General features: G+C 42.0%; 1 protein-coding gene across 1 annotated transcript in view; it reads left to right on the top strand.

Annotated features, from left to right (window-relative positions):
* Nucleotides 1-357: 357 nt before the first annotated feature.
* LOC101176488 (delta(3,5)-Delta(2,4)-dienoyl-CoA isomerase, mitochondrial) overlaps nucleotides 358-25,261 on the top strand; it is a 46,835-nt gene continuing 21,931 nt past the window's right edge. Inside the window, exons 1-2 of the mRNA XM_030795624.1 lie at nucleotides 358-478; nucleotides 684-1,023. Of these exons, the coding sequence (XP_030651484.1) occupies nucleotides 427-478; nucleotides 684-1,023 (392 nt within the window). The 5' untranslated portion in view covers nucleotides 358-426. The remainder of the gene's footprint in view (nucleotides 479-683; nucleotides 1,024-25,261) is intronic.

Raw genomic sequence — 25,261 nt, 5'->3', positions numbered from 1 at the left:
ACATTTCAGCTGTTGCCAATTATTCCACCATTATGAAACAGCTGTGTGATAAACTTTAGCGCGAGCTGTTTTCTTTCCTGTTTTTTTTTTTTTTAAGACGGAGTCTCGCTCCGTCGCCAGGCTGGAGAGCAACCGCGCGATCTCGGCTCACTGCAAGCTCCGCCTCCCGGGTTCACGCTATTGCAGGAGCTATTTTTTTTTGGCCAGGTTCCCACTGGGGCAAAGGGTCCATTTCTGAGCCTGGCTCTAACTAGGTAAGGCAACCGGAACTCGGCTGCCCTTAGGAAAGATGGCGGAGAGAACGGCGTCATTGCCTGTCAGGTTGCGGCATCGGTGCCCTCGCTCAACATGGCGACCTTTTGTGCCCGCCCCCTCCGCTAACTGGCAGGTTACTCCGTCCCAACGCAGTAGGCGAAGGCGGCGGTGATGGCGGCGGGGATAGTGGCTTCTCGCGGACTCCGCGACCTACTGACCCGACGTGAGTCACCTCTTGACTTATGGGGGGTGCGTCGCGCTGTCGTGCTGTTATAGCAGATGTAGGACGGGGAGGCCTATCCGGGGTTACGAAGGGCCCGAGTCCCCTAAATTCAGGGGTACGTGTGCTCCCTTTTGAAGGACTCCCTAATTCTATAGGCCTGGGTCTTGCAGTCTGGGGTCATCAAAGGCTCTTCCTTTCTCCCCGGGACTGACAGCCTCCAACTACCCGGGACTCAGTATTACCCTTCGCCTCACTGGCTCCTCTGCACAGGAGGAGGCTTCCGGAGTAGCCCTCGGTGAAGCCCCAGATCACAGCTATGAGTCCCTTCGTGTGACGTCGGCGCAGAAACATGTTCTGCATGTCCAGCTCAACCGGCCCAACAAGAGGAATGCCATGAACAAGGTCTTCTGGAGGTCTGACCTGCAGATCCTGGAGGCCTGCCTGCGGGGGGAGGCGGGGCTTGCGAGACTGGGTGAAAGTGGAACGTTGTGGGAAGATGAACATGAGGGCAGGATATTCCCACCCTTTTGTTGCCATTGCTTTTGGTGTTTTAGACATGGAGTCCTTGCCCACGCCTATGTCCTGAATAGTATTGCCTAGGTTTTCTTGTAGGATTTTAATAGTTTTAGGTCTAACATTTAAGTCTTTAATCCATCTTGAATTAATTTTTGTATAAGGTATACGGAAGGGATCCAGTTTCAGCTTTCTCCATATGGCTAGCCAGTTTTCCCAGCACCATTTATTAAATAGGGAATCCTTTCCCCATTTCTTGTTTTTGTCAGGTTTGTCAAAGATCAGATAGTTGTAGATATGCGGCATCATTTCTGAGGACTCTGTTCTGTTCTATTGATCTATGTCTCTGTTGTGGTACCAGTACTATGCTGTTTTGGTTACTGTAGCCTTGTAGTATAGTTTGAAGTCAGGTAGCGTGATGCCTCCAGCTTTGTTCTTTTGGCTTAGGATTGACTTGGTGATGCGGGCTCTTTTTTGGTTCCATATAAGAGCTATCTATGACAAACCCACAGCCAATATCATACTGAATGGGCAAAAACTGGAAGCATTCCCTTTGAAAACTGGCACAAGACAGGGATGCCCTCTCTCACCACTCCTATTCAACATAGTGCTGGAAGTTCTGGCCAGAGCAATCAGGCAGGAGAAGGAAATAAAGGGTATTCAATTAGGAAAAGAGGAAGTCAAATTGTCCCTGTTTGCAGATGACATGATTGTATATCTAGAAAACCCCATCATCTCAGCCCAAAATCTCCTTAAGCTGATTAGCAACTTCAGCAAAGTCTCAGGATACAAAATCAATGTACAAAAATCACAAGCATTCTTGTACACCAATCACAGACAAGCAGAGAGCCAAATCATGAGTGAACTCCCATTCACAATTGCTTCAAAGAGAATAAAATACCTAGGAATCCAACTTACAAGGGATGTGAAGGACCTCTTCAAGGAGAACTACACAACACTGCTCAATGAAATAAAAGAGGATACAAACAAATGGAAGAACATTCCATGCTCATGGGTTGGAAGAATCAATATCGTGAAAATGGCCATACTGCCCAAGGTAATTTATAGATTCAATGCCATCCCCATCAAGCTACCAATGACTTTCTTCACAGAATTGGAAAAAACTACTTTAAAGTTCATATGGAGCCTGGCATTTTCACCCAGGTCACACAGCAAGTAGCAGAGTCAGCATTCAAACCCAACCCCATCTGACTTGAAGCTCACATTATTTCCACATCCTCTCAATGACCCATTAAGTGTCAGCAATTGTTTTAGGTGCTTTATCCATTAACTCCATCTTTACAGTAGCTCTGTGATAGAGGTACTATTATTATTCCCGGTTTACACATGAAGATACTAAGGCAGGGACAGCTGAAATAATTTGGCCAAGGTCATGCAGCTAGTAAGTGGTCAAGCTGGGATTTGACCTCAGGCAGCCTTGCCAATACAGTTATGCTTCTCTAAAACTACAACTCAAGATTTGTCTTCTGAGAAATGAATTTTGAACTCTGCCCCCATGGTTATCAATTTCAGCCATTAGCAAACATCTCTCTTCCCATTCCCCTTTCTCTTGTGGCTCTTCATCTGTAGCAGGTGAGATCATAAGCCCAGTGAGAACAGGACACCACAGTCATTCAGTTGGCTCGCCTGGCATCAGCAGGATTCAAAGTACAGCTCCCAGCTGTGTAACACTGGGCAACTTCTATTAGCTCTCTAGCTATTTTTTTTATATAGAGAGGCGGGGTCTTACTATGTTGTCCAGGCTGGTCTCAAACTCCTGGCCTCAAGCAATCCTTCAGCCTCAGTCTCCTAAAGTGCTGGGATTACCAGCATAAGCCAATGCTCTTGCCAGCTCTTTCTTAATTCTCCCATCTGTAAAATGGTGAGAGTCAATCCTATCTCATTCATTATGCATGCAGGTTTAAAAATATATAAGTATACTCAACCCAGCAATCCCACTACTGGGTATATCCCAGAGGAATATAAATTATTCTACCATAAAGGCACATGCATGTGAATTGCAGCACTATTCACAATAGCAAAGAATCAACCTAAATGCCCATCAATGACAGATTAGATAGAGAAAATGTGGTACATATATACCATGGAATACTACAGAGCCATAAAAAAAGAATGAGAGCATGTCTTTTGCAGGACCATGGACAGAACTGTAGGCTATCATTCTTAGCAAACTAACACAGGAACAGAAAACCAAATACCACCTGCTCTCATTTGTAAGTAGGAGCTAAATGATAATATCTTGTGAACACAAAGAAGGAAACAACTTGAGGGTGGAGGGTGGGAGGAGGGAGAGCAGCAGAAAAGGTAACTATTGGGTACTAAGCTTAATACCTGGGTGACAAAATAATAAGTATAACAAACCCCCACGACACACATTTATCTATGTAACAAACTTTCATACATACCCACAAACCTAAAATAAAAGTTAAAAAAATAAAAAGCATTATGAGAACTGGAAAAAAAATGTGTGTGTGTGTGTGTGTGTATAAATATTCTCAGCCCAGTGGCTGGCACCATTCAACAAGTGGTGGATATCACTATCATCATCATCATCATTATTATTATTATTATATATAACTGTGTTACTATTACACCAAGAACATAAAACATGATGATAAGAGTGCTTACCATTTTTGGTTATGTATTTGTGCACTATTTTCAAAGGGAGGTACTCACATTTCTAGTCCTATGAAAGATAACATATTATTCTTTCTTCAAATATACTTGAAGCAAAGTAGAAATAATATGGAACAATAATATGCTTTATATTAAAACACCGTGTACCAAAGAATGGTAGTTATTTTTCACAATTAAAAAGTCAAAAACTCGGGCTGGGCATGGTGGCTCACGGCTGTAATCCCAGCACTTTGGGAGGCTGAGGTGGATGGATCACCTGAGGTTGGGAGTTCGAGACCAGCCTGACCAACATGGAGAAACCCCACCTCTACTAAAAATACAAAATTAGCCAGGTGTAGTGGCTCATGCCTGTAATCCCAGCTACTCGGGAGGCTGAGGCAGGAGAATCGCTTGAACCCGGGAGGCGGAGGTTGCAGTGAGCAGAGATAACGCCATTGCACGCCAGCCTGGGTAACAAGAGCAAAACTCCGTCTCAAACAAAAAAAAGTCAAAAACTCTAACCCAACTTTTCACATTAGGCCTTGGGGCAGGGATGACAGAGGCATTTGTTATCAAGGAGGATCTTCAACACATAAGCACAGTGACTCAGCACTGCAGCCCAGCCCACACAGTTCCACTGTTAGGAGCCTTTGGCACAGACTTCTGTAGCAGACATTGTGAGTGCAACTGCCATTCCTCCCTTCTCCATGGCTATTAGACTGTCAAATTTGTTCAAGTACCAGGCAGCAATATGCTGAGAAAGGTAGATTCTGCCTCTGGGAATGAATCATAATTGGTCTAAGCCAATCACCGTATTCTCATTTCCCTTTACTAGTCATTGATTTAAGGATGAGAATGTGACTGAATGAAGGTGAATTAATTACAAGGCAAAATCTGCTGAAGGCAGTGAAATAGTTTTTTGTTTTTTTGTTGTTGTTGTTTGTTTTGTTTTTTTTTAATGGAGTCTCACACTGTCGCCTGGGCTGGAGTGCAATGGTGCGTCTCAGTTCACTGCAACCTCCACCTCCCAGGTTCATGCAATTCTCCTGCCTCAGCCTCCTGAATAGCTGGGACTACAGGAGCACACCACCACACCCAGCTAATTTTTTGTATTTTTAGTAGAGATGGGATTTCGCTATGTTGGCCAGATTGGTCTCGAACTCCTGACCTTGTGATCTGCCCGCCTCAGCCTCCCAAAGTGCTGGGATTATAGGCATGAGCCACCGCACCCAGCCAGATTTTTTTTCCCCTGATTAAATAGAGAGTCATATGAAAAGAAAATCCTTTCCTTTTGCTGGTGTTGTCAGATTGAAGGTATAATGTTTACAGTGGTGGCAACTATCTTGTTGCCATGAGGAGAAGTCAGGAGAATTTCAGCATAGCTGGCCAGCAGCTCAAGCATCATTAACTCTTCTGGAACCTCCCACACCTATACTTCTTTTTAATGTAAGATAATAGACCTCTACTGTTTAAGCCAAATTTAGTCGGGTATTCTGTTACTTGCAACCAAAATCTTCCTAATTAAAGCACCATCCATTAGGTTTTATAATAAAAATCATTGATGATTGGAGTTAGGAGAGTTTTTAAAGCTCTCTATGAAAAGAGTATGGAGAAATAAGAAATACATAATTTAACTGGGCTCATGTTAACATTATGTTGTCATATATCCAAAACTCACTCATGCATTAGGATGAAAAAGGGAAAAGTAGGTGCCATTCTGTGGTAATAGAGGAATATTTTCTTTTGTCAGGTCTCAAATAATTTAGTTCAGTGAAATATCAAAATTCTAAACTCTGATGCAGTTGAAAACATCTCCCCTCCTTTCTGCTTAGGTGGATTTAGAGGGGTGCTGCATCAGTTTCTTCTCTCTGTCTCCAGCAATCCTTTCCCGCATCTGCTGGCCACAGTCAGAACCCCTTACAGGTTTGGGGCAAGAGAGAAGCAGCATAAGGACAGAGCAATCCCACTTGACCACTACAGTTGCCTTGGTGTGCTAGTTCCCAAATATGTATTCCTTCTCTCTGGGATACCACTTTTGGGATCATGGGTGAAGCCCTACCCCTTGCCTGTCCACCTTCCTGTCTCTGACCCCTCAGGCTGCCCTGCCTCCACTCTGTGTCTGAAGGTGCACCTGCAGCTTCTTCCTGCTGCAGTTGCCTCATCTTTATCAGGAGGCCGTCCTGGGCATGGCCCATTTCAAGACAATGATACAACCCATGCCCAGGTTTAGTCAGATTGACCCTGGCCTAGGGGAAATATGCCTGTGTTCTTGACCTGCTGAAGTGCTTTCTACTCAGTCAGACCTGGACACAACCTCTCAATTTCAGACTTCCTGGGTGTGTGTCAAGTGTCAGTCTTTGTGTCCCTCCAACTCAAGTTCTCCAAATGGCTCCATTGCAGCCTATTTCACTGGCTTTAGATAAATTTTAAGTAAGTGAAGTCTCTCCCCTCTGAATTCTGCTTCCTTGGAGGGAAGGAGAAGAAATGCACAGCAACCTGCCTAATATGGTTTGGGTTTGTGTCCCAACCCAAATCTCACTTCCATTTGTGATTTCCAGTGTTGGAGGAGGGGCCTGGTGGGAAGTGATTGGATCATGGGGGCAGATTTTCCCCCTTGCTGTTCTTATGATAGTGAGTGAGTTCTCATGAGACCTGGTTGTTCACAAGTGTGTGGCACCTTCCTCTGTGCCTTCTTTTTCCTTTTCTCGTCATGTAAGACATGCTTGCTTCCCCTTCGTCTTCTGTCATGATTTTGAGTTTCCTGAGCACCCACCCCCGACCCCCACTATGCTTCCTGTACAGCCTGTGGAACTTTGAGTCAATTAAACCTCTTTTTTTAATAAATTACCCAGTCTCAGGTAGTTATTTATAGCAATGCGAGAATGGACTAATACACTGCCCCTCTTTCCAAATCTCTTGAAACTTGAATGTTCCCCATCCTCTGAGATAACCTGGGAGTGGGTCATGGGCAGATGACAGCAGAAAAATGTGGCCAGCCCAAGGAGGCCAGCCTTTTCTTTAGGATGTGAGAATAGCTGATATCTATTGTATTATTTTTGCCCTTTGAAGCCTCTGCCAAAACTCTGAGATAACAGGAAAAGTTCATTTAATATCCTATTCCCAAAGTACATTATAGTATTAAGTAATGTTTTAAAATTAATGCCTCCTTTTGGAGATTTTTCTTTCTTTTTTTTAGAGACAGGGTCTCACTCTGCTGCCCAGGCTGGAGTACAGTGGCACAATTATGGCTCACTGCAACCTCCAACTCCTGGGCCCTTGCGATCCTCCTGCCTCAGCCTCCCAAAGTGCTGGGATTACAGACATGAGCCACTGTGGCTGGCTTTCTCTCACAGATTCTTAAATGGCTCTTTCAAAAACAGTGCCCACCCCCCATCCAGTTGAGGAAGATCACTGTTTTATATATTAAAAATATTAAATTTTCTTGAGGCTCCTCCTGGGGCCTGAGGAATCTTGGAATCCATCTAAATGTGGTGCCTGGAATCAAGAACCAGTAGGGACCTCAGTTCAGATATAACAAAATATTGGCTGGGCGCGGTGGCTCATGCCTGTAATCCCAGCACTTTGGGAGGCCGAGGGTGGCAGATCACGAGGTCAGGAGATTCAGACAATCCTGGCTAACAAGGTGAAACCCCGTCTCTACTAAAAATACAAAAAAATTAGCCAGGCGTAGTGGCACGCACCTGTAGTCCCAACTACTTGGGAGGCTGAGGCAGGAGAATCGCTTGAACCTGGGAGGCAGAGGTTGCAGTGAGCGAGATCGCACCACTGCACTCAAGCCTGGGCGACGGAGTGAGACTCCATCAAAAAAAAAAAAAAAAAAGATATAACAACATATTTAACCTTGGAGACCTGTAATCAGTGACTGAATCTGACAAGTTTTGCAGCAAAAATGGAAAATCTTGAGACCCTGAAGCCATGATACAATTAGGGTCTCCTAGGTTCATAGGATGATTAAGGATCTAAGAGATCAGTAAGACCTGAGCGTGAGACATCACTTCAGTCACTTGTTTGCTTCCCTTGTGACCAAGGGCAGCTCATTAGGGTTGAGATACTCATATAAGGTCAAGAAACGGCATCGAGATGACTGCGTTCTGGAGGTGTGAACACACAACCTTAGTCTCACTGGCCTCATGTTCATGCCAATTAGGCTAATATTGCTGAGAGTAGTGAGTAATACAGAAGCAGTCTCTAAAATGCTGTTTCTGTCTTTGCCTAGAATGGTTCTAAAATATCTGCAGCTCTCCTCTTGACTGGATAATTAATCTGAGTCTGAATTGTCGCATAAAGTTTATATCAATGTGATTCTGAGTTTTAAAAAGACTTTAAAGGTCCAGGGAGAGAGATGAAAAAACACTATCTTCCACGAAAAAGGCTGTAACTCTCAGAGTATCACTCCACAAGGCATGATGCTATCAAAGTGTTTTGTTATCAAGGTATATCTGCCAACCCCAGGTGCCAGGACAGTAACAATAGAAGCAGTACGTATGACCTTTCCCTCTCATTGGACAAATCAGCTGATCTTCCAGATTTTGGCAAGTCCTGATGGAGGTAGAGATTGGTTTGAAACCTCCTATAGAAAACTCTACAAAACTCTACTCTGGGTAGGATTTTATAAGCTGAATGATGTGTATGACATGGTTTCCATTTCGTGAAAGCACTGAAGAGCGAGTAGCATTAACACTGTGAATTACGGCTCTGATTAGAACAGTACTCTTAATCAAGATCCTAATCTTCCCAGATGACTGGTAGAAGAGATGTATTTCCTTCTGAGAGGCTGAATGCCAGAGTGGCAACTTATTGTCCTAAAGCTGTATATCCTATGGTCTCACCACAGATGACACGGGGATCATGACAACGCAAATCTTTTGATCAGCAACGAAGGGTGGATGATAAACAGGACAAGGATTCCTATTGCTTAGCCCGTAATGATAGGTAATTTGATGATGACAAATTTATTTCTCTTTCCTATTCTTGGATAATTCTCATCACCCCTGGCTGCCCAACAACCCCCCAAAATACACAAAAACATAAACTCCATGGCTGTCAGGTATGTCTCAGATTACTCTCCACCATGTTGCGTTAAGAAGGTTATTGATCTAAAGATGGAAACAAATCTGATTTTCTGAAATGCTATTCAACTCGTGCCCTGACAAATGTAAAGTGTCGGTGTAACAGCAGCAGTGTTTTGAAAAAATCACATGCTTTTCTCTTTTGTTTTTCCTAGTCACGATCTTCCCTTTAAAGAGTTCAAAGCATCTGTCTGTGTGATTCGGGGGGAGGGTAGCAATTAGGAATGAAAGAGGCAATAGTCAGCTTCTGGCATGTAAAGTAGGATTTTGTAATGAGACAACTGTTATGGTGAAAGAAAAGATTTTTCCACATCTCTTTGACTCCTACTTCGCATGTTAGGAGCCAGACTTGGCAATCCAAATCATACAGATTTTCTCTTTTGCCTGTGACATTTTGCCAAGAAACTTCCCACTCTGTGACAGAAACAGGATGTGATAGAAGAGAAGCAAAAGAAAACCTTCCTCTTGTTGTCCAGGGAATGGCAAGAAGGAAAACAGGAAACAGGGGAAGGGAAAGGTGGATGGTGAGAAACTTGTGCTCCAAGGTGATCATTTTGCCTTTTGAGATTCCAGGTCAGTTCTGCCAAGTGTCTTCACCTCGAGATTTCCTGGCATGATTAGGAGACTGGAGTGCTAAGGTCCTTGAGAGAGAGAAACAGAGAGAGAGATCCTAATGTGCACTCCAAAGCCTCCATTGGTACCTATGTGACATGGACACGGAGTTGAAAGCCACAAGCCTGCCATGGGGCCTGCTGTGGCACCGGGATAGATGATCCCACAGTACAAGTCTTCAGGATGAACAGCCTGACTGGGGGCTGGATAAGGGAGAGATTCAGAAAGGTCTGAAGCCAGAGAGAGCTGAGGGTAGTCCAAGCCAACAAGGAAGGGTGACTAGGCCTTGACTAAACCAGGAAAAAAATAGACAACTTTAGCAGCCATTGAAGTCTAATGCCAAAACTTGGGTGAACTTCAATAGGCACTAATCAATGCACACTCAAGAACCAAGATTAAGGCCATAGAGACTCCTCTTCCCCCCCTATATCATAAGAATACAATAAACTATACCCCTCCCCCACGTACTTCCAGGTAGGAAGGCAATGAAGGGGTGAGAATGGGAGAAGTCTGAGAACCTGAGAATTACATAAGGGGTGGTTTAAATGACTGGATCAGAATACATTTTAAACCAGATTAATTTGTGTTTTTTGGTTTTGTTTTTCTTTCCCACCACCTACCAGGTCACGAGACTAAATAAGCTCTAAACAAAATAAAGAAATTAAAACACTTCTAAATTTCTGTGTCACAAGTAATTTTGCAACCCTGCTGCAAAAACACTCAAATAAATAATAAGTTCACATTACATTGCATTTGACCCCAAAAACAAAAGATTCTTTCATAACTCAGAACTTTGCTATAAAGTCATTTATGTGAGGCTTTTGTGCATGAAGAATGATCACAACTATTTGCACTTATATATCTACTATTTTAATCTCATAGATTTATTAAGAGTGGGAGATTACATTATTTACTCACAATTCTTTCCCTCCCCATCTTTGCATGGTTCACTGTAGGTAAAGCATTCTATTCCTTTGGATTATTTTGTTTTTGTTTTTGAGACAAGGTCTTGCTCTGTCACCCAGGCTGGAGTGCGTGGCTCAATTATAGTTCACTGCAGCCTCAGCCTCCCAAACTCAAGTGATCCTCCCACCTCAGCCTCCCAAGTAAGTGGGAGTACACACATATGCTGTCGTGCCTGGCTAATTATTTATTTATTTATTTATTTTAGATATGGAGCCTTCCTATGTTGCCCAGGCTGATCTCAAGCTCCTGGGCTCCAGCAATCCTCCCACCTTGGCCTTCCAAAGTGCTGGGATTACAGGCAGGAGCCACCATGCCCAGTCATTCTACTCCTTTGATGTTGGGCTTGGCCACATCTCTCGCTTTAGACAATGGAATGTGGGTGGAAAAGAGAACATGTCCATTTTTAGCCATCACATTTCCATTCTCCTCCCTTACTCTTCTGCCATCTGCCATGAGAATAACCCTAGGTAACCATTGGTCCCAGAATAGAAACACGTAAAACATACTAAACTCACAGACTGAAGGAGAACCTCCCCAGCCCACCTGCAGGTCAGGAATATAAAATAAGTAATTTGGGAGTTTTTCATGTCAATATTGCAGCAAAAACCTGACTGATACATTAAGCAATTAATATTTCTTTAAATATTAAATGGTTACTGTAAACATTCATATACTATTCATACAACTGATAAGCCAAATAACAGATCTAACAACTTAAAATTTCCCAGCTATGGCCGGGCACGGTGGCTCACACCCGTAATTCCAGCACTTTGGGAGGCCAAGGCGGGAGGATCACAAGGTCAGGAGATCGAGACCATCCTGGCTAACACGGTGAAACCCTATCTCTACTAAAAATACAAAAAAAAAAAAAATTAGCCAGGCATGGTGGTGGGTGCCTGTAGTCCCAGCTACTTGGGAGGCTGAGGCAGGAGGATGGTGTGAACCTGGGAGGCGGAGCTTGCAGTGAGCCAAGATCACGCCACTGCACTCTAGCCTGGGCAACAGAGTGAAGCTCCATCTCCAAAAAAAAAAAAAATTTCCCAGCCATTCAAACACTGATTATAAACTTCTTTAATTATATGCTAAATAATTACTTAAAATCACAAATTTAATATATCAGGTTCTTGTAAATGTTTTAAACAACTTAAACTAGAAACAAAGCACTCATGCAATATTATACTGATCACCAGCACTGCAGGATTTGGGTGGTTAAATGATTGTTTCTCCATTAGATTTGGAATCTGATCACACAGCCAAAAATAATTCATCTTCAAATTACTGGAACTTAAATTAAACCTCTATTACAACTAAAATTCACTTTTACTTCTAATCAATTGCCTTTCCTATAGATTTTAATTTTCCAATGCATGGTTTCTCTCTACAAAATGATAAATTATCTCATGTTTTCTATGTCTGCCTGTACCTAACCAATAGTCCTGCCACTCTAATATGATGGTCTGGCCTGAAGGTATAAAGGGAGACTTCTGTCTCATGAATATCTCATAATAATAAGTAGCATATCTAGTTCAGGGTTTTGCAAACTTCACGGTGCATGCAAATCACCTGAGAATCTTGTTAACGTATATATTCTGGTTTAGTAAAGCTGGAGTAGGGCCTGGATTAAGAGATGCCAATGCTACTGGCTGTTGAATCATGCAAGTACTTTGCAGAGCAAAGATGTAGGAATATCTTCTCCTGGGTGGTAAGGGATTGACTCTATGTAGCTATTCCTCTGGGATATCTGGCTCCTTAATTTTGTTGGAACACATTATGTTCCTGCATGGTTATTAACGTCTGCTGATTAACTGTCAAACCTTCATTTTCCCGGCTATTTCATTTGACTGCTAGTGTTGATCAATTGTTCTCTTTCTTGAAACAATATCTACTTCTTTGATGTTCCCTGTGTTTATTCTTTCCCATACATAGACATGGAAATAAAGACCTTTCTATACTTCATAAACAGGCTGTCAGGAAAAATTGTAAAAGATTTTGAAAGACAACAAAAAATAATTGGCTGCCCTGTCTAGCACACTTTTCTAGGTTTAATTGTCTTTGAACTATTTTATAATTCTGTAAGTTGTAGTGAACTGACAGTAGTACAACGGATTCTTGTCCATAGAAAAGAAACCAAAGTGGAATGCACTTGATTTTTGCCTTGTGGATGGATTCATTTCATTTTGCATTTATTTGTAAATTTATCTTGGCATTCCTTATTGCTTATATATAGGTGATTCTTTAAATTCTCCTTTGACCAAGTAGTAACATAGCACTGGTTCCCTGATTAATCAATGAGTTAAGTAAAATCTAGCTGGGTGTGGTGGCGCACTCCTGTAATCCCAGCACTTTGGGCAGCCGAGGAGGGTGGATCTCTTGAAGCCAGGAGTTCGAGACCAGCCTGGCCAACATGGTGAAACCCCGTCACTACCAAAAATACAAAAAAATTAGCCCGGCGCCTGTAGTCCCAACTATTCAGGAGGCTGAGACATCAGAATTGCTTGAGCCTGGGAGGCAGAGGTTGCAGTGAGTCAAGATCACATTACTGCACTCCAGCCTGGGTGGCAAAGTGAGACTCTGTCTCAAGCAAAAAAAAAAAAAATTATGAGTTAAGTAAAATCTTTCACATGGATTTATTTTATATCTACCTAAGAGAGTCATATAGATATAATGCTCTCTTTTAAAAATAGTCTTTTAGCAAGACAGATAATTAATTGAAAAAAGCTACCCACTTTTAAAAATTACTTATTTACTAATTTACTAATTACTTTCATTAATAAGACTTGAACAAATCTGTTTGTCTTCATTATTCTCTTGTTTTATATCCACCTTTCTACTTACACTTTATTTTAATTTTTTTGAGTGTCATTTTGAACTTAATACAAATAATCATTTTTGATTCTTAATTTTTCAAAACTTAGCCAATGAGAACACTTTTAATTTGTCTCCTTTGCCCTTTCAGCACTCATTCTAATACATATATATAGAGAGAGACAGAGAGAGAGAGTGCGAGAGAGAGCGCGAGAGAGAGCAAGCGAGCACTGAAAGGCAAAGCAGACAAACTATATATATACGTACTGAGACACGGTCTTGCTCTGTCATCCAGGCTGGAACGCAGTGGCCCAATAACAGCTCAACTTCCCAGGCTCAAGTGATCCTCCCACCTCAGCCTCCCAAGTTGCTGGGACTACAGGCATGCACTGCCACACCCAGCTAATTTTTTGGTATTTTTTGTGGAGACAAGATCTCACAATGTTGCCCAGGCTGGTCTTGAATTCCTGGGCTCAAGAAATCCTCCCACCTCAGTCCCCTGAAGTGCTGGGATTACATAAGCCACCATGCCCAGCCTCTAATGTGTTTTTTGTTTGTTTGTTTGTTTGTTTTTAAGAATCCTTGTTTTCTCCCAATGGAAGAATAATATTTCCTGACCGATTTAGGGATTTTTGTTCTGTTTTGTTTTGTTTTTTTCTGTCTCATATCTTGGAAATGGCCACAATCCAAGGAGTTCAAGCTCCTTCTAGTGGAGAAAATTATCAAAGACCCAAATTTGGGCCCTGTAAATCTACATGAGAGTTGGTGGTGAGTGAGTGCCCCTGCTGTGGCTGCTGGTTCATTTGAGAAGTCACAGGGCTGGAAAATATGTCATTTTAAAGTCCTGAGTTCATACTGATTTTTCAAAGCATATTAAGTTGCTATGCCCTACTTTTCTTATAGTCCAGGGTTTCACTGACCTCTAAGACTTTTTACTATGTTTCTGCTCAAGAAAAGATGCTAGACTCATTTAAAAAAACACAGATACAGGTTTCCAGATGCAATGAGGAAGGGTTTGGGAGGTTGTATTTTACCTTAACCTGTTTCCTTGCTTTCATCTCGTGTGTATAGTTATTTACATATAACCAGAGAAGAGAAGAGGGTAGAAAACCACAAGGATTCGGTGATATCTCTTTAGAGACAGAAGATATGAACCATGAACAAGAAAAATCAAGCATTCCATCTCAATCAATCTCCATTCCTCTGGGTTCAAATGGACCCCAGTCCACTGGGAGAAGTAAAATATTCATTTTAACCTCCCACTTGGCAGGGACAGAGAGATGTCAGTGGTCTCAAAGGACACTGGAATTGTGGCTCACAATTTCCTGGAGCTTTCTGTAATGCAGGAAATACAACTACTTCCACTGTGGAATTTGTTTCTTTGCCTGTGAAGGTCTGATATCACTTGATTCTTTTTTTTTTCCTCCAAGTCCTGACGGAATTGAAGGTATCGCTTGATTTTAGAGTGTTTCCTTTAAGTTGCATGTTTTGTGAGAACAAAATTGCATCCTGCCCCACCTAGAGACCTGGAATGATGCGGGATCTAAAACCTGCCTGTCAGTGTGAAATACAGCCGAATCTGAGTTCGAAGGCTCACGAACCCTCCCAGTCTTCTTGTAAGGCAGCCAGAGGGGAAAAAGGGGATTGGTTGTGCCTTAGCACAGAGCTCATGTGACCTGGTATCAAATCTAGATTGTTTCTCAAAGGCAATCAAACATTTAAAATCTCATCTCTCTCTCTCTCTCTCTAACACATGCACACACACACAAACGCACACGAATGCACACACAAAACAGTTAAATGCTGTTGTGTGATGATAAGATTCTTCCCAGGACTGTCACTAGGAAAAGAATATACTTGAATGCTTTTATATATTTTGTGGAAATACTAAAGTGTCTATTAACTGAGATTGTTATATGCCAGTCTTGAAAACAGCTTCTTCCTTACTAGTCTGAAGAAAGTAGCAGTTAATGCCAACTGACTATGAAGCAAAAAAGTGCTACATTTATTTCTGTTAACTGAGAAGTTAATGTTGCCCCAAAGGAGATAAATTAATAATTTTTTAAAAATCACAAACCAGGCCGGGTGTGGTGGCTCACGCCTGTAATCCCAGCACTTTGGGAGGCCGAGGTGGGCGGATCATGAGGTCAGGAGATCGAGACCATCCTGGCTAACACGGTGAAACCCCATCTCTACTTAAAATACAAAAAATTAGCCGGGCATGGTGGCAGGCGCCTGTAGTCCCAGCTACTCAGGAGGCTGAGGCAGGAGAATGGCATGAACCTGGGAGGCGGAACTTGCAGTGAGCCAATATTACGCCACTGCACTCCAGCCTGGGCGACAGAGCGAGATTCGGTCTCAAAAAAAATCACAAACCAGCCAAATTTGGGAACACATTTAAATTACTGTCTCTCTTGAAGCACTTATGAGACCAGTTTTGGAAACTCATCATCACAAATATAGAGAAATGGGCCGGACATGGTGGCTTATGCCTTAATTCCAGCACTTTGGGAGGCCGAGGTGGGTGGATTGCTTGAGACCAGTAGTTTGGAACCAGCTTGGCCAATGTGGCAAAACCCTCTCTCTACTAAAAATACAAAAAATTAGCTGGGCTTGGTGGCACGTGCCTGTAGCCCCAGCTACTCGGGAGGCTGAGGCACAAGAATCGCTCGAACCCGGGAGGCGGAGGTTGCAGTGAGCCGAGGCTGCACCCCTGCACTCTAGCCTGGGTGACAGGGCAAGACTCTGTCTAAAAAATTTTTTTTAATTTTAGGCAGAGTCTCGCTCTGTCTCTATCTATCTATCTATCTATCTATCTATGGAGAGACAGAGATGAATGAAAAAATTTAGAAAACATTTTACATAATCAAAGACATAAAGGTGAAGTTTAACACAATATCAGTTGTCCTACTTTCTGAAAAGATACTGAAATTCAAATAGGCAATTAACAAACTCCATTTATCCAATCTCATTACATTCCAGCACTAGGTAAACTTCTTCTAGCAAGAACCATTTATAGTCTAGCTAAGTTTGTATATGCTTACTTCATTTACTAAATGCCTGCTATGCCAGGTTCTATGTTAGGAATGTGAATACAAAGGTAAAGAGGGGAAAAAATAATCTCTGCCACTAAGATTTCTCTTGGTCCTGTTTTACAAACAGTTCTCTGACTCTTGCATTTAAGAGAAGCAGCTTTGGTTATGAAGGCAGCTGTTATAGAAAGGGAATGATCATTTTGCCTAAATAGAACTCAGTGAGGAACTAGCTGGTGAGTAAAGAAGGTTTCTAGGCAGCCAAAAACAGATTCCACACATTCCAAATACTAAAGTTATGGGTTGAATCCCTAGACATGACTCCTCGAGCCTTTTTCCTACTTTATGTACAATTCTAGCAATTGTGGTATAAAAGAATATTGGCTCCCTTTCAAAGGTAAACTTGGAAAACTTCCAAAGTTAATACTGAAAGGAGACTCTCTAGCCCAGAAGTGGAGTCAAACCATGTAGTTCTGGTTCATTCTTTCTGATTCTAGTGTGCATTGTAACTTTGTTTACAAAGTATATTTGACTAACAACCCACAACTGATAAAAGGGCCAACAGTGTTACAGTGCTGTAAAGTTAGAGGTTACCCTGAAGGATTTGATCAGGTGGTATGTTTTATAAGCTTTAGATAAATTAACACTGAAGATGTTATAGTTTTATTGCCCTGTAGAATGTTAGCCAATTTTATATGTAAACTAGCAAATTTTGCTTACTGTATACACGTGTGTGTGTGTGTGTGTGTGTGTGTGTGTGTGTAATCATTTGGAAAAGCCAATTCTTTTGTCTAGTTGTCTAATTTCCAGTTCCCTCACTAGTGGCTTAAAGAAAACTTTGACACACTATAATGAATAACTTTGTTCAGAGATTTTGCTTTTAAAGTTTTGTATTTTTTTCCCACACATTATCTGAGATAACTACCTTCAGTCCATAAAGACTAACAAGTTCGCAGGTACTTCATCTCGGTCACTTTCTTTTTAGCTCCTAGGCTGTCTGCAGAAGGAGGGAGCCATCATAACATTTACCCCTGGAGTACCACTTCCTTGATTATTTTGATACTTTCATGGTTGGGACCGAGAGAGATTTCTGTTGATGGCAGCACCCCAGGCCTCTCCTCTCCAGCCTCTCATCAGCTAACTGTCACCAGAAAGGAGAGACACAGAAAATGACCTGCCCTGGCCTATTTAGATAACAAAATACCAAAGTCTTAATATAGTAAAATGCCAAAGCTCTGTGCCAAGAGAAATGGACCCAGGAGCCTTTTCTGAAGGAACTTTGCAATATTTATAACTTCTTTATTTTTGCTACATCTGTTACCCCTTATTTGTTTCCCTAAAACAAGTAGTAAGACTGAAAATAAGAAAAGCTTATGTTGAAGGGTTATGAGAATATTTTTAACCTTTTTATTTCTGTTTAAATGTTTCCCATCCCCTATATAACCAATGTTAGCGATCTGGTTTATAATTTGGTTTGCAGGCAATTTTTCTATGTATTTTCAATATATTCTATATGTATTTTCAATATGTTCTGCTATCTTTCCAGATCAAAAGGATGTCTTTTTGAACCATTTCCCAACAGATTTTAAATGTTGGGGAATGGCATAGAATGAATTCCAGCAATGGAATACTTGGGAATTGTGCTTAACCTATTTGGAGATTCAGAAATTCATTGTTTCATAATTTGTCTGTTTGTTTTGTCTATAGTTGGAAATGCTCACGGAATACAGAGAGTGGGGAAAGGTAGGTAGAAATACGGAGGGGAAGAGGGTAGAAAATAAGTCTAAAGAAGCTGTAAGGAATTACCAGGAATGCCTAGTCCACAAGTCCCCAGTGAGTAAGGAGTGGGGGAGAAGAGTTTCCACTGACTTTTCAGGGCCACTCTCCTGTGTGTGTGTTTGCAGGTAGGGGAAGGACAATGAGGAAGGATGAAAGAAATACTCTATAAGCTCAGGAGAACACAATTATCCTTTAAAAAGTGGAGTGGGGTGGAGGGGCAGCAGATGGATACTTAAGATGAACTGGACAAGAATGCTGATGCTCAATGGGAATAAATTTAGAAAAAGTGCGTACTTCCTCCAGCCAACTTGACCTATGAAGTGAAATAAGATTAACAAACTAATTCATTCCTTCAACAGCTATTGATCAAGCATCTGGTTTATGCCAGGCACTGTACTAGTTGTTAGAATTACAGCTATCACAGCTAATAAGACTATCCCAATGGAGAAGACTGATGTGTGAACAGAGAAGTAAAACACTACTTAGGTGTTCAGATAGGGAAGCACAAAGGAGGGGAAAGTTAACTCAGGGTTTGTTTGTTTGTTTTAGCATTCCGGTAGAATCTGGGAAGATTTCCTGAAAGGGGAAACAGATTAGACCTGACAAACAAGTAGAGCTAGCACCAGCCAAGCAGGCAGCAGATACTGAGACCCAGAAGCCAAAAATAGTACCGTGGGTTAGGGGGCTGATGATGATAATCCAGTTGGCTGGAGCATCAAGGGCAAGAGCCAGGGGCATAGGAAGTTTGTGAGAGACAAGGCAGGAGAAGAAAGCAGATTCTCCATATTTATATTTCAAGTAGATTTGCCTTTGGATAATAGAAAGGCTAAGGTTAAGGCTAATTGTTAATTTTATTTACAGCTCACTCATTCGTGACTTGAGAAGCCAGGCAACAGGCTCACAGACTTGCTCTATAAGCATGTGGGAGAAAGAGCTGGCAGAAAGGAGCCTCACTGTCTGTTCCTGAAGATCCCAGGGCATAGGATGGCAGAAGTTGTTACAGAGGTGTATTAGGCCATTCTTGCATTGTTATAAAAAAAAAATACGTGAGACTGAGTGATTTATAAAGCACTGGCTTAGGCAGGCAAGGAGAGCAACCAAGTAGGCAAGAGCTGAGAGCTAAGCTGGGGTCCTGACTTGTCAACCAGGGTTAGGCGAGAGAGGAAGTCACAACTATGGAGCCAAGTCAGCGCTGAGAGGGCAGACAGGCAGGAATGGCTGCAACAGGGAACCAGAGAAGCCACAGCACAGGGTAGTCATATAAGGTCCAATTACCCCAAGGGACCCAGGTCCACTCAGTGGATGGGTGCCTGATACTTTTGGAGAAATACTTACCTCTCTATTCAGGGTTAGTATAACAGGAAACAGTGTGGGCTTCCAGAGTCAGACTGCCTGCCACTTTCTACCTCTGTGTCCCAAGGCAAATTGCTGAATCTGTTGAAGCCTCAGTTTCCTCATCTGTAAAACAGGGGTGGTAGTATTCTCTATAGCATATTTTTTTGTTCCCATTGAATGAAATAATGAATGTGGATTGTTTAGTGCAAACTCAATACCTGGCACCTGTATCATCACTCTGGCCTCAACTTTTAGTCTGCCTTAGGTGCTGCACCCTTCTGGGGACCATCACTGCCCAGTTCACTCAACTGGGATTTGAGCATCAACTTTGGAAAGTACTCAGGGACAGAGACCATATCTTTTACATCCAAAACTCCCCTTAGCACTTAATAATTTGATATAATCAGCATTTATGTGTCTACTCTGTTAGGAAGTCTATGGCAATAGACACTAATTCTTTTTATTAAATAAATTACTAGAAAATGACTTCAAACAGCAAAGCTAATAGAAGGAAGCAAATAGTTTGCTAATTTACATAATGAGAAAAGTTTCTATTTGCAATCAATTACAGCACCCAGCCTAGCTTAGTGCTTTGCATAAATATTTATACACTTGAATCAAGATGGCTGTGAGATACTCTGCACCTATTTTAAATACTCAGGAGATACAACACTTACATTCATCTAGCAAATCTGAAGCAGAATTAAATGCCTTGGACTGAAATCCTTTCATAGAAGGATTCACAGTCATGTTATCTTCTTTAACTAAAACAGCATTTCAATTACAAGCTGTGGTTACAGTGAATTAGTGTATGACCCACAGGCAAACAGCCAACTAAGTAATTATAAGAAATGTATCAACCTAAATAATTCCTTGAAGGTCCTTAAGATATAGTATTGCCTTTCATTCTTGAGCCATTTTCATTAGAGCATCTATGTATTAATATATAATTTACATCTTTTAAATTGAGGATATGACTAAATAATACTTTTTTTTCTCAACTTAAGAACTAGATGAATTTGGAAGACTTAAAATGTTTGGCACTTTAAGTGGAAAAAAAAAAAAAGAACTGCTCCATTTCTGGGCACCGGCATTTGAATTGACATATCGACACGAGCTGAAGAACAACAACTTTCAGTGTCAGATTTTCCCTTTAAGGTTTAGCCCAAAAGTGCATGGTTATGAAGGACATTTTCTAGACTTCTTGCCTACATATGAATTTTTAAAAATATAATATTGGGCTGGGCAGGGTGACTCACACCTGTAATCCCAGCAAGTTGAGAGGCAAAGGTGGGTGGATCACTTGAGCCCAGGAGTTTGAGTTCAGCCTGCAAAACCCCATATCTACAAAAAAAAAACCAAAAAATTAGCCAAGTGTGGTGGCACATGCCTATAGTCCCAGCTACTCAGGAGGCTGAGGTTGGGGGACCCCTTGAGCCTGGGAGGTCAAGGCTGCAGTAAACTGTGGTCACACCACTGTACTTCATCCTGGGTGACAGAGCAAGACAATGTCTGAAAAAAAATCTAACTATCTAGAGATTTCATACATATATATAAACATATATGTACATATATAACACATATGTACATATATACATATATGTGTGTGTGTATGTATATATATATATATAAAGGCAAGGCAATGTAATTACCCAGAACACCTCAAATTTGAGATCAGCGAGGAGATAATGGTGCTTGGCAATTTAATTACTCAGTTAAGAGTTCAAGGCTGAGCCCAGTTCCCCTGGCTTCTTCCTTCATGTTCAAGGCTTTGTTTAATCAGGTCTAGGTACAACATGAGAATAAACAGGAATGTGGGAAACATGCGAAATAAGTTTCCAGCCCTCCAAAGTAGATGTTTATACAGTTAACAAAGTAATAATTACCACAGTAACACATAATACTTTTGATTATCTATTATGTGACAAACACCATATTAGGTACTATATGATCCCATCTGCAATATCCCTGGTGGTAATAATAGATTCCTACAGTAATACTCCATGACATACACTATTATCTCAATTTTCTAGCTGGGAACCTCAGGTTCAGAGAGGTTAAGTAACACTCCTTGCATCATAACAGCTAGTAAGAAATAGAAGGAGAAATGTTATTAGGTCAGCTGGATTCTTCATGGCATTTTTCCCCTTAGTTAAAAAAACAAACAACTTTTCACAAAGTTTTGCCAGAAATCAGGGATGGATGCAGATTTTGAGGAGCATAAAGTTTATATAATTGGGGGGAGAGAACTTCTTTAAGAATACAAGATACCTTTTTTTTTTTTTTGAGGCGGAGTATCATTCCGTCACCCAGGCTGGAGTGCAGTGGCGCAATCTCGACTCACTGCAAGCTCTGCCTCACAGGTTCACGCCATTCTCCTGCCTCAGCCTCCCGAGTAGCTGGGACTACAGGCGCCCACCACCATGCCCGGCTAATTTTTTGTATTTTTAGTAGAGGTGGGGTTTCACCGTGTTAGCCAGGATGGTCTCGATCTCCTGACCTCGTGATCCACCCACCTCGGTTTCCCAAAGTGCTGGGATTACAGGCGTGAGCCACGGCACCTGGCCACAAGATATCTTACTTTCACAAATTTTACAAAAATATATAAGCTTGCGAACACATTGTAAGATCCTTCCCCTGTCACTTGGAAGGAGCCAGGGCAAGTGACACCTAAGCTTCATTAACATCATAGAAAATCCGCCTCTGCTGGGGACTCAACCCTTCAAGTTACCTTTGCTTGGCTGAGAGAGTGAGAGAAGGTGCTTTTGTGATGCAACAGGACATTTTGATAGCTTTAGACATCTCCTCCCACCCCCAAACGTATCCATTGCTGAGGAAACTTAGATGCTGCTGGGAATTAGTATGTATGTTGATCAGAGCCTTCAACACATGAGGGTTGAGGGGAATGGAAGTGAGAACTTGTCTTGAGGGGAATGGAAGTGAGAACTTGTCTTGAGGGGAATGGAAGTGAGAACTTGTCTTTTTGCATCCCAAGTCCAAATGAGTCAAATTTGTTTGATGGACTTTGGTGGCCTAACCCAAATTAGGCAACAGGGAAGAGCAGCAAGATCCTGGGAAATCTTTACCATGAAAACAGGAAAAAGGCAGGCTAGGAGGTCAGCTGGGAAAAGTGAACCTTGCATCAGTCAATCTGCTCTCAACGCAGCCATCCTGAAGGCAGGTTTGGGGCCCAAGGAAACACCTACATGAACCGTAAGAGTTTGAAGGTGGTAAGGCTGGGCCATTTTTGCTGTTGACCCATTAGCCAACAAACTGTACATCTCTCCAAAGAGGACATCATAAGGAATGACCATAGCCTGTGCTGGGATCTGCAATAACCCTGGTGGTAATAATTAGAGCAGGTGGCCCAGCTTGAGCCACAGTTATTTGGCTTACCCTATTTAACAGTAACCTTGAGGTTCAGCTTCAGCAACACTAGCCACAGCATGGATGGTCACGGGGCAACGGGAGTATGGCCTGGTTAGGGCACACATCTCCAGACTGCCAGTATCATAGGAAAGGGGTCCTGATCCAGATCCCAAGAGAGGGTTCTTGGATCTCATGCAAGAAAGGATTCAGGGTGAGTCTGCAGTGCAAAAAAGCAAGTTTATTAAGAAAGTGGTGAAAGGACAGCTATTCCATAGATAGAGTAGGACGTTCCTGAAAGTAAGAGAAGGAACACAGCCACCCTAGGCACAAGGCTTGTATATGTGGGGAGATGTGCTCTGCTACAAGGGTTTGTGATAAAGGATTGATTTTCTTAATTACTATATTTTGCAAGGATCGACATTATTATTATTATTATTTGAGACGGAGTCACACTCTGTTGCCCAGGCTGGAGTGCAGTGGTGTGATCTCAGCTCACTGCAACCTCTGCCTCCTGGGTTCAAGTGATTCTCTTGCCTCAGCCTCCTGAGTAGCTGGGATTACAGGCACGTGCCACCACACCCAGCTAATTTTTGTATTTTTAGTAGAGACGAGGTTTCACCATGTTGGTCAGGCTGGTCTTGAAATCCTGACCTCATGATCTGCCTGCCTCGGCCTCCCAAAGTGCCGGTGGATACTATTATCTTTAAAGCAAAATTAGGAATGCCTTTGTTCTCCAGATATCAGGATACCAGACACTCCCAAGTCTGGGTCTGTTTTGTAAACAATATTAATCTGTTCCCTTAACCATAAATATCTAGGGGCTAGGAATGCCTAACTTTTTGAGAATGCAGCCCAGAAAGTCCCAGCCTTATTTTCCTAGCCCTCACTCAAGATGGAGTTGCTCTGGTTCAAACTCTGACTTCCTCTGACATATCTCCCCCCGCCCTTTACAAGAGGACCCTTAATCCTAAGGGTTGCAGAAGGATGAAGATCCGTCTTCTGCAACTTCTTCAGGCTGGATAGGGGTGATTATATTCCTGCCTAACTATTGGGGTCTCTTGCATTCGGGGTAGAGAGAAGCTCAGTCAGAGAGCATTGGTATGGTGAAGGTCATTCATAACTCCAAGTTCTGACAAAAGGTGATATCTGGAAGATTAATAAGTGTCCAATTTAAGAAAGCATTGAGTAAACTTGTCTTGTATTCCTACAGAAAGAGTACAACCACAATATATTCCACAACAGCAAAGTAAAATAAGTAAAATTGTTCCAAGTAAACGAAACAGGAAGGCTCTCCAAGAGCCGGGCAGTTGTTGGAACCAAGCCGATATAGGGTCCACTGATAGTGCACCAATGGCAGAGATATGAGTGTCTAAAGCTTTCATATCCCGGATAATATTATGTGAATAGTCTGAAACATATACTCATTGGGTTTTGATCGGAACACAAGTTCCCCCTTGGGCCGCTGTTAAAATCTCCACATACCCAACAGTTTGTCTGATTAGGTAGAGAGGCTAAAGTCTATGCCCACTCAGTAAATAAGTTACTCTCTGCATGATTCCAACTTATACCCAAAAGTAGAATGCCAATCTATATCTTTATGTTATCCATCCCTTTCATTTCTTCTGAAGAGGAGTCAGAGGTCACTGATTGGCTCACAGGAATAAACGCGATCACTCTCTTGTGTTCCATAGGCCTGTGGGACTACCTAAGAGATAGGTTTAATTCAAGATAAGTGGACCCAGCTGTTTTTTCTCAGAAGTTTAACTGCAGTTGGGGTACTAATGGGAACTTAAGAGGGTCCCTTCCATTTTGGGGGAAGTTGATCTGCTGAGGACCCTTCCTTCCAAGTTTTTAATAGGACCCAGTCTCCCGGCTGGGTTGTAACAAGATTCTCTTCCTTAGTGGGGGAAGGCAGTCTTCAGTTTCCATAATCAAGGAGTATGCTTTGCACTTGTCCTAAGTTGATCACATAATTCTGTAGCTTGAAAGTATCTATGTCTATTAGGAGGTGTGTAGTTAAGAAAGGCCTTCCATACATTATTTCAAAAGGGCTAAGCTGCAGATTTCCCTTAGGGGCCACTTGAACCCATAATAAAGCTACAGGTAATAAAGACAGCCAGGTTTCTGATGTCGTAGTTTAGCAAGAGTCCTTTATAGAGTTTGATTAGTTCTTTCTACTTTCCCCGAAGACTGTGGCCTCCATGCGAATGAGGGCGGTACTGAATTCCTAGGGCTGAAGATGTGTTTGGGGTAATTGTCACTGTGAAACATAGGCCATTATTGCTCTGTAAGCTCTTAGGCAGCCAAAATCTAGAAATTATTTCCTTTAGTAGGAGTTTAGAAACCTCAATTGCCTTTTCAGACCAGGTAGGAAAAGCCTCGATCCAACCAGTAAAGGTGTCAACAAATACTAATAAATAAACACCTTACATGGGGACATCTGAGTATAGTCTATTTGCCAATCTTCACCAGGGTACGTTCCCCTATGCTGAACAGGCCTTACTAGAGGAGGAGGTAAAGACTGGTTTCTGGGGTTATTCCGAGCACACAGTTCACAGGCCTGATTTAGTTACCTGCTTTACACTTTTAAGTAAGCCTTTCCTATTAAATACCAAGACATTGATTGAAACAGGGAATCTCTTCCC

The sequence above is a fragment of the Nomascus leucogenys genome, chromosome 17 (assembly GCF_006542625.1).
Source record: "Nomascus leucogenys isolate Asia chromosome 17, Asia_NLE_v1, whole genome shotgun sequence".
In the NCBI taxonomy this organism is placed as follows: Eukaryota; Metazoa; Chordata; class Mammalia; order Primates; family Hylobatidae; genus Nomascus; species Nomascus leucogenys.
Note: the sequence above shows the minus strand (reverse complement) of the source record. Positions and strands in the feature narration are given on the sequence as shown.